We start from the raw sequence: 8901 nt of genomic DNA on the forward strand, positions 1-8901 counted from the left end.
TATATATATCTTGCAACTACATACAAAATAATTCTCCTACTATATATAAGTTACCATAATAAATAATTTTAAAAATTATGGTCAAAGAAAAATCTCTCAAAAATATAGTAACAATGCCACATCAAATGGAACATAGAGAGTACAAATTATAGAACTAGATACTATATATGTGAGAACTCATTCACTTGAAATTTTGGATTCACCACTGACTTAATTTGTTACCATTTATATGACACTTTTTCTTATTATTTTGAATTGGTAATTAATGACAGATGGGAAGCCAAGTTGGAAGACTCAGCCCTGAGGTTAGGACTTGTTGGAAATATAGCGCTTACGTTTCTGTTTGTTCCAGTCACAAGAGGTTCCTCAGTGCTGCAAGTATTTGGTCTGACTTCTGAAGCAAGCGTTAAATACCATATATGGCTTGGCCATATTGTAATGACCCTTTTCTCTGCTCATGGCATTTGTTACATTATCTATTGGGCTGCCACTCATCAGTTGTCGTCTGAGGTAATTCAACTTTAAACTCTTCATTTTATTTGTTTTACCTTTAATGTGAAGGTTTTATAACCACACAAATGTCATGGCTCCACAAGTCTTTTATCCCTTAAACTTTTAAGATAACAAGTTTCAAAAGTCTTTGTTTTCTGTTAAACTCCATGTTGAATCAAACTACCTCATCTAAATTGAAACGGAGGGAGTAATACAATAACCTTATTCATTCTTTAATAATTACTATATTTTATTACTAGTATATAGGGGAGATAGAATAGACACTCAGCTATAGGTTAGGATGATATAATATGACGTAAAGCTAGAGGTCACATTTGATGGAGTGAACATAAAAGATATCAAGAACAACAGAAAGTGATATTATATTGTGCTTTAATTTGTTTATTTGCTTGTTAATTTTTTAATAATTTAGTGGGGGTTGTATCAACTTTAACCTTATATAACATATTCCTTCCTTTGCAATACGTCAAGTCTTTGTTAGCAAGAAAAGCAAAATAGTACTTCCCATATTTTGAATGACACATTCAATAATAAAAAAAAAAATTAATCGAGTGAGAGATAAAATAGGAAAGAGCAAACTTCTTGGATCTCCATGTAGTCAACTCTTTAAGTGTTCCAGTGGTCCAAACTTTTTTAAAACAAAATATTCCGTGTATAAAATAATTGACCTTTTATTCCTTTTCTTTTCTTGTGATATATGTCAACGGGTCCTTGCTTTAAAATAAATAGACAACTCAAAGGGGCAACAATATTTGACATGTAGAGAAAAATAAGATATGTAGAACAAGTTTGACGTTTATTATAGGAATCTTGACTCTTGTTATTACTGGTCGGATTCATTATTTATTTTTTCTAGCTGGTATAGTATAGGACTACGCTTATATTATACATTCACTAGCTATTTTGTAATTTGAGCGGTTGAGTGGCTGAATATTTAGGGGAATTCTTCTTATTTGAAAAAAAATGCAACACAAGTCACTAACAACAGATGAATGGAAAAAAAAGAGTACACAAATTACAGTAGAATCATATTAAATAAGTAGTATATTACTAAACCTATTGTAGGATTTATCATGAAAATATACTAAAACACAACTAAGTCCAATTCTTGGTGAATTTCTAATTAGTGATGCATCTTGATTGAAATGAAACAGATGCTTAAATGGGCAAAAACCGATATCTCAAATTTGGCTGGAGAGTTGTCACTGCTTTCTGGATTGGTTTTGTGGATAGCAACATTCCCTCGCATTAGGAGAAAGATGTTTGAGCTCTTCTTCTACACTCACCACCTCTACATTCTCTTCGTCGTCTTCTTTGTTTTCCATGTTGGCGTCTCTTATGCTGGAATTATGCTTCCTGGTTTCTTCCTCTTCATGGTTGATCGATACTTGAGATTCTTACAATCGCGATCAAATGTTCGTTTGGTCTCAGCTCGAGTTCTACCATGTGAAACTGTTGAGCTAAACTTCTCCAAGAGTAAAGGTAATTGAAGGAACTAATATCGTTTACATTGACAGTGATCGAGGTAGAATGTTATGAAATAATTCACATAGCCAAATTGACATTTTAATTCTTTTCTCAATCCACAGATTTAAGTTATACACCAACCAGCATTATGTTTGTGAATGTACCTAGCATTTCAAAAATGCAATGGCATCCTTTTACAATCACTTCAAGCAGTAGTTTGGAGGCAGATAAGCTCAGTGTTGTCATTAAGGGTGAAGGAAGTTGGTCCAAAAAGCTTTACCAGATGCTTTCTTCCCCTATTTCTGTCGATCGTCTTAATGTCTCTGTTGAAGGACCTTATGGACCTCCTTCCACACATTTCCTAAGGTATGTATGACAAAAGTAACACAGAGATAGTTTCATTTTGTCATCTAAATTATAGTTTCTCTTTGCAATTGCCAACTATGTCCATTTAAGGCTTAATGGTCAGTTTGGTAATGAAATTGGTAATATTGTCACATGAGATATGACAAACTTAACATGATTGAAAATATTAGCAAAGGCGAGGATCTAGATTCAGTGAATACAGAATGAACGTGATCTTATTATTTTATATATACATTTTAAAACTTTGTTGCGTTTCCTTGCTACAGGCATGATTTATTGGTTATGGTGAGCGGCGGGAGTGGAATCACCCCTTTCATCTCCATAGTTAGGGAGCTAATCCACACAAGTGAATCACAGAAATGCAAGACACCAGAAATCCTACTCATAAGTGTGTTCAAGAACTCAGAGGACCTTACCATGTTAGACCTTCTCCTTCCCATTTCTGGTGCCCCATCTGAAACTTCTAAGTTAGGCCTACAAATTGAGGCTTATGTAACAAGAGAAAAGCAACCCATATTAGCACAAGACAAGAAGAACTTGAGGGCCATATGGTTCAAACCCGACCCATCTGATCAGCCAATCACTCCAATTCTTGGCCAGAACAATTGGCTTTGGCTTGGTGCTATCATATCATCTTCCTTCATCATTTTCTTGATTTCTTTGGGGGCTTTGAATAGATATTACATCTATCCAATTGATAATAATACCAATGACATCTACTCTTATCCGATAAAGGCGGTGCTGAATATGCTTCTCATTTGCATATCCATAGTCATCACAAGTACTGCAGCATTTCTTTGGAACAAGAGACACACTGGAGCGGATGCCAAACAGATTCAGAACATGGAAGGTGCAACTCCAACGTCTTCACCTAATTCTTGGTTCTATAATGCTGATAGGGAAATGGAGAGTTTGCCTCAACAGTCACTTGTTCAATCAACTAATCTCCATTTTGGTGAAAAGCCAGACCTCAAAAGTAAGTTCATCAGTTAAATTTAACTAATGGTGTAATTTTTTCTAAGCTTTTAGTGTCTGTAACTTAAATCCCAAGATCATTATAGCTATAGAATCTCTTATTCAAATTACCTGACTTTACTAGTAATTTAAAGATCTATTGGAGATTCTTACCTGCTCCAATTTGAACAACTCTCCTTTAAAAATCTTGTAAATTTGATGCAGGGATTCTTTTTGAGAGGAAAGAATCAAGTGTTGGAGTTCTAGTGTGTGGCCCAAAGAAGATGAGACATGAAGTTGCAAATATTTGTTCCTCTGGTTTAGCTTCCAACCTTCATTTTGAGTCCATCAGCTTCAGTTGGTGATACTTTTTTCTCTGGCATAATTTCAAGAGACTTAACGTATTATGCAAAGTCCATAGAATGACAAAATACACAAAGGGAAAATAAGATAATATCTCTTTTATTTTATTGTTGTTGTGGTTATGCTCATGTTGATTGAGTTTTTCAAGTGCTCCTGTTACATGTTTCCGTTGTTGTTAAATGTAAAAAGTGATAATTTTCTATTTTAATTCTTCTCACTATCAAACTCTTTATAAGATATTGCAAAAAGGTATGATTAAAATTTAAAAAGATTGAGATATTCAATCCGATTATTTGTTTCTAAGAAGTAAGAATTGCGCAAAGGGAAAAAGGAAAAAGGAAAAGGACGTTCTAAATTGACTAGACATTGATCGACAATATTAGAAAGTATAATGAGACTCTTGTCCTAACCAAGAGGTCCCGGTTTCAATTTGATTACACCACTAAAAGTTCCAATCTAAGTGCTTTTTCAACCACTAGCTTCCAATTGAGAACTCCATAGTTCCATATTAAATATATGAAAATTTACATAAAAATCATTTGATGGATTTCGAATGAGGGCAAATTCAAGTTCTGATAAAAAATTCCAAACTTTGGAAAGATTTTCTCTATGTTAAAATATTTGAGCTTCTAATGGCCGGTAGGACGAGATGTCCGCGTAAAGATATTAAACTTGAAGCAAGGGATGTAGGTAGTTGGTTGCGGAGGGGAACTAAGGTTCCTACATCAACCTCAAGTCAATATATCATAATAATTGGACTAAGGAATGAGTAGCGATATTTAATAACCATTACTTATTTTGAACTAAAAATCTTAACTGTAGGATAATTCAGGATATTTTTGTCCTGAAAAGTTGAACTGAAAACCTGAAATTTTGCACACCAGAAAAGTTCAAATTCTGAACGCACTGACTAATTCTTAAATAGCAGCCTGTTAAAGTGGCTACCTGGTGTCATTTGCACGTTTGAATCTAGTATCTTAACTTTTTTGATAACTGTAGTATCGAACCAGCTTGCACGATTATTTTATCGTATCTGCTACCTCCCCCGTATAGGTACCATAAGTGCATCATCCTAGCAAGAGACAAGAAGAGCAAATTAAAAGAAGAAAAACATACAGTTTCAGACATATTATTTCTGAGTTATGCAAAAGATTTAAAAAAAATATTTCTCATGGAAATTACTAAACCAATTAAACATGATTGAAAATGTTATATTTTGTAGCAGAGGCGAGGATCTAGATTCAGTAGATTCAGAATGAACGTGATTTTATTATTTTGTAGTAAAACTTTGTTGCATTTCCTTGCTACAGGCATGATTTATTGGTTATCTCCATAGTTAGGGAGCTAATGCACACAAGTGAAACACATAAATGCAACACACTAGAAATCATACTCATAAGTGTGTTCAAGAACTCAGAGGACCTTACCAAGTTAGACCTTCTCCTTCCCATTTCTGGTGCCCTTTCACAAACTTCCAAGTTAGGCCTACAAATTGAGGCTTATGTAACAAGAGAAAAGCAACCCATATTAGCACAAGACTGTTGAGTTTTCAAGCTAAAATAGGCTTAAAAGAGGGTGAATGGAAAATGGAGGGAAAAATAAATTTTTTGAGTTTCATCTGAGATTCCCTCCTTGACAAAGGGACATTGTCCCATATTTGAAGAGAAAAAGATTTTTGATGGGTATATATATAACTGCTCTTCTTCTAGCTCTTAAAGAGTTAAGAAGAAGGCAAGCCTCGCGCCGTCGTCATCGTCGCTCGCTCAGCTCGGCTTCGGCTTCGGTCTTCAATTCTCGGTTTATTATTGTGTAAATAGCCATTTATTTTATGGCATTTATGTTATGGCCGTTTTACATAAACAATCCTCCTGAAGAGTTGTACCTCTTCAGTTTGAGCTCAACATTGGCTATAAATACCAGTCCATTCTCTCAGATTTTCCATACGATTTTCTGAGTTCTCCTCCTTTCTTCTGTATTGTTTTAACTTCGAAGAAAGCAACAGTAAGTGTGATTTGCTACAGAACTTTGTGTTCGCTGAAACACTGGGGTTTGAATTACCACTACACCAATGTGTAATTCGTTCTATCCTGGGAGGAAATAATCCATAACCTTGGGTACTAGGAGGGGGTTAAATTCCTTAAGGAAACACTGTGAATTCAATGGGCTCGAATTAACTTCTGTTTCGTCTATATTTCTATTTATATGTTATTTTATTTTCTCCGGAATTATTTCACAAATACATTTTACTAACAAGCTTAAGGAATTTACTTTATTTTCTGTATTTGTGTTATATTCACTGTTCTGGAGATTGAAATCTACATGATTTTAACGTTTGTTTGTGTCATTCTTTTAACAGAAATGACTAATGACAACGGGAACCGGGTTGTTCCTATGGTGACTGCTAATGCATCGACAAGCCGAACAACATCGGCATTGGCACCGGCAGAAAAACCCGAAATAATTTTCCGGGATTGATTTTAAGCGGTGGCAGCACAAAATGTTCTTCTACTTGACTACTTTAAGTCTACAGAAGTTCATTAAGGAAGATGTTCCTGTTCTACCCGATGAAACTCCAGAGAATGAACGCTTTCTCGTGATAGAGGCGTGGGAGCATTCTCATTTTCTGTGCAAGAATTATATTCTTAGCGGATTGGAGGATGATCTATATAACGTCTACAGTGGCATGGAAACGGTAAAAGAACTGTGGATTGTGCTTGAATGGAAATACAAAACTGAAGATGTCGGATTGAAGAAATTCGTTGCCGCTAAATTTTTGGACTACAAAATGGTAGATAGCAAGTCTGTTATTACCCAAGTCCAGGAATTGCAAGTGATTATTCACGATTTCCTTGCTGAATGTATAAGTAGAATTAATACTAATGTTGACAGTATTAATTTTATTATGTTTACTAACATAATTTAATTGAAGGTCTTGTCATGAATGAAGCATTCCAAGTAGCAGCTATGATTGAGAAGTTGCCTCCTTTGTGGAAAGACTTCAAAAACTATTTGAAACACAAACGCAAGGAGATGTCGCTTGAAGATCTAATTGTTCGGTTGAGAATTGAAGAGGACAACAAAGCTTCTGAAAAGTGGAAACTCAACAATAATAGGAGCAAACATTGTTGAGGATAATCCTCAAAATAAGAGAAAGAAGAAGCATGCTTCTGGACCGAAAAATAACCCAAGCAAGAAGTGGTTCAAGGAAATTGCTACAACTGTGGAAAAGCTGGACACAGATCTGTAGATTGTCGTGCTCCAAAGAAAGACAAGAAGAAGGGTCAAGCAAACATGGTTGAAAAGCACGAAGATATTGATGACTTGTGTGCTATGCTTTCTCAATGCAACCTGGTGGGAAATCCAAAAGAGTGGTGGATTGATTCTGGAGCCACTCGCCATGTTTGTGCTGTTAGGGAAGCGTTTGCTACATATGCTCCTGTTGGACCCGAAGAGACGCTTTCTATGGGAAATGCTGCAACGGCCAAAATCGAAGGATGTGGGAAGATATTTCTGAAAATGACTTCTGGCAAGGTAGTAACTTTGAACAACGTCCTTCATGTTCCCGAGATTAGGAAGAACTTAGTCTCTGCTGGACTTCTTGTTAAGAACGGTTTTAGTGTGTTTTTGTATCCGATAAGGTTGTAATAAGCAAGAATAAAATGTTTGTAGGAAAAGGTTACCTCACTGAGGGCCTTTTCAAGCTGAATGTAATGGTTGTTGAGAATAATAATAAAATTTCAGCTTCGTCTTACTTAGTTGAGTCAAATGGATTATGGCATATACGTTTGGGTCATGTCAATTATAAAACCTTACGGAAAATGATTAACTTGGAAGTATTGCCTAAGTTTGAATGCAACAAATCAAAATGTTAAATATGTGTGGAATCTAAGTATGTTAAACATCCTTATAAGTCAGTTGAAAGGAATTCAAATCCTTTAGACTTAATTCACACAGACATTTGCGACATGAAGTCAATACCATCTCGCAGTGGAAATAAGGTATTTCATAACTTTTATTGACGATAGTACTCGATATTGCTATGTTTACTTACTTAATAGTAAAGATGAAGCAATTGAAGCATTCAGGCAATACAAAAATGAAGTTGAAAGGCAACTTAACAAGAAAATCAAAATGATAAGAAGTGATAGGGGTGGTGAATATGAATCTCCTTTTGGAAAAATATATTTAGAATATGAAATTATTCATCAAACAACGGCCCCTTACACTCCCCAATCCAATGGATTGCGGAAAGAAATAATTGTTCATTAAAGGAGATGATGAACGCATTGTTGTTAAGTTCTGGTTTGCCACAGAACTTGTGGGGGGAAGCCGTTCTTACGGCTAACCTGATACTAAATCGAGTACCCCTTAGCAAAACACAATCCATTCATATGAAAAATGAAAAAGGAAGGAAGCCCAACTTGAATTATTTTGAAGTGTGGGGGGTGTTTGGTAAAAGTGCAAGTTCCTAAACCCAAAAGGGTAAAAATAGGACCGAAAACCGTGTATTGTGTTTTCATAGGATATGCGATCAATAGTAAAGCATATCGATTTCTGGTTCATAAATCAGAAAATCCCGACATTCATAATAATACGGATATAGAATCAGATAATGATGAGTTCTTTGAAAATATATATCCGTATAAAAAGGAATGTGAGTCGATTGGTGAAGGATCTAAACGACCTCGGGAAGAAAAAAAGAAAGTACATTTAATTAGGAGGATCCAAGACGTAGTAAATGCTAAAGAACGTCTACTTCATTTGGACCAGATTTTGTGACTTTCTTATTGAAAAATGAGCCTCGAACATTTAAAGAAGTTATGTCTTCTTCGGAGTCATTATTTTGGATAGAGGCAGTCAATAGTGAAATAGAATCCATACTGAACAACCATACACGGGAATTGGTTGATCTTCCTCCTGGAAATAAACTTTTGGGTTCTAAATGGATTTTTAAGAGGAAAATGAAAGATGATGGCACTATTGATAAATTTAAGGCAAGACTTGTAGTCAAAGGGTATAGACAACGAAAAGGTGTTGACTACTTTGATACATACTCTCTAGTTACAAGAGTTACGTCCATACGGATTTTAGTAGCATTAGCTGCGGTGTATGGTCTTGAAATTCATCAAACGGACGTTAAGACGACTTTCTTGAATGAAGATTTGGAGGAAGAAATCTACATGGAACAACCTGAAAGATTTGTGGTTCCAGGTAAAGAAAAGAAGGTATTTAGACTTG

The 8901-nt window shown here is 35.3% G+C and overlaps 1 protein-coding gene across 1 annotated transcript in view; it reads left to right on the top strand.

Annotated features, from left to right (window-relative positions):
- LOC109226543 (ferric reduction oxidase 2) overlaps positions 1-3871 on the top strand; it is a 5342-nt gene extending 1471 nt beyond the window's left edge. Inside the window, exons 4-8 of the mRNA XM_019391328.1 lie at positions 273-510; positions 1668-1995; positions 2103-2346; positions 2613-3322; positions 3526-3871. Coding sequence (XP_019246873.1) covers positions 273-510; positions 1668-1995; positions 2103-2346; positions 2613-3322; positions 3526-3665 — 1660 coding nt within the window. The 3' untranslated portion in view covers positions 3666-3871. The remainder of the gene's footprint in view (positions 1-272; positions 511-1667; positions 1996-2102; positions 2347-2612; positions 3323-3525) is intronic.

The sequence above is a fragment of the Nicotiana attenuata genome, chromosome 1, assembly GCF_001879085.1.
Source record: "Nicotiana attenuata strain UT chromosome 1, NIATTr2, whole genome shotgun sequence".
Lineage (NCBI taxonomy): Eukaryota > Viridiplantae > Streptophyta > Magnoliopsida > Solanales > Solanaceae > Nicotiana > Nicotiana attenuata.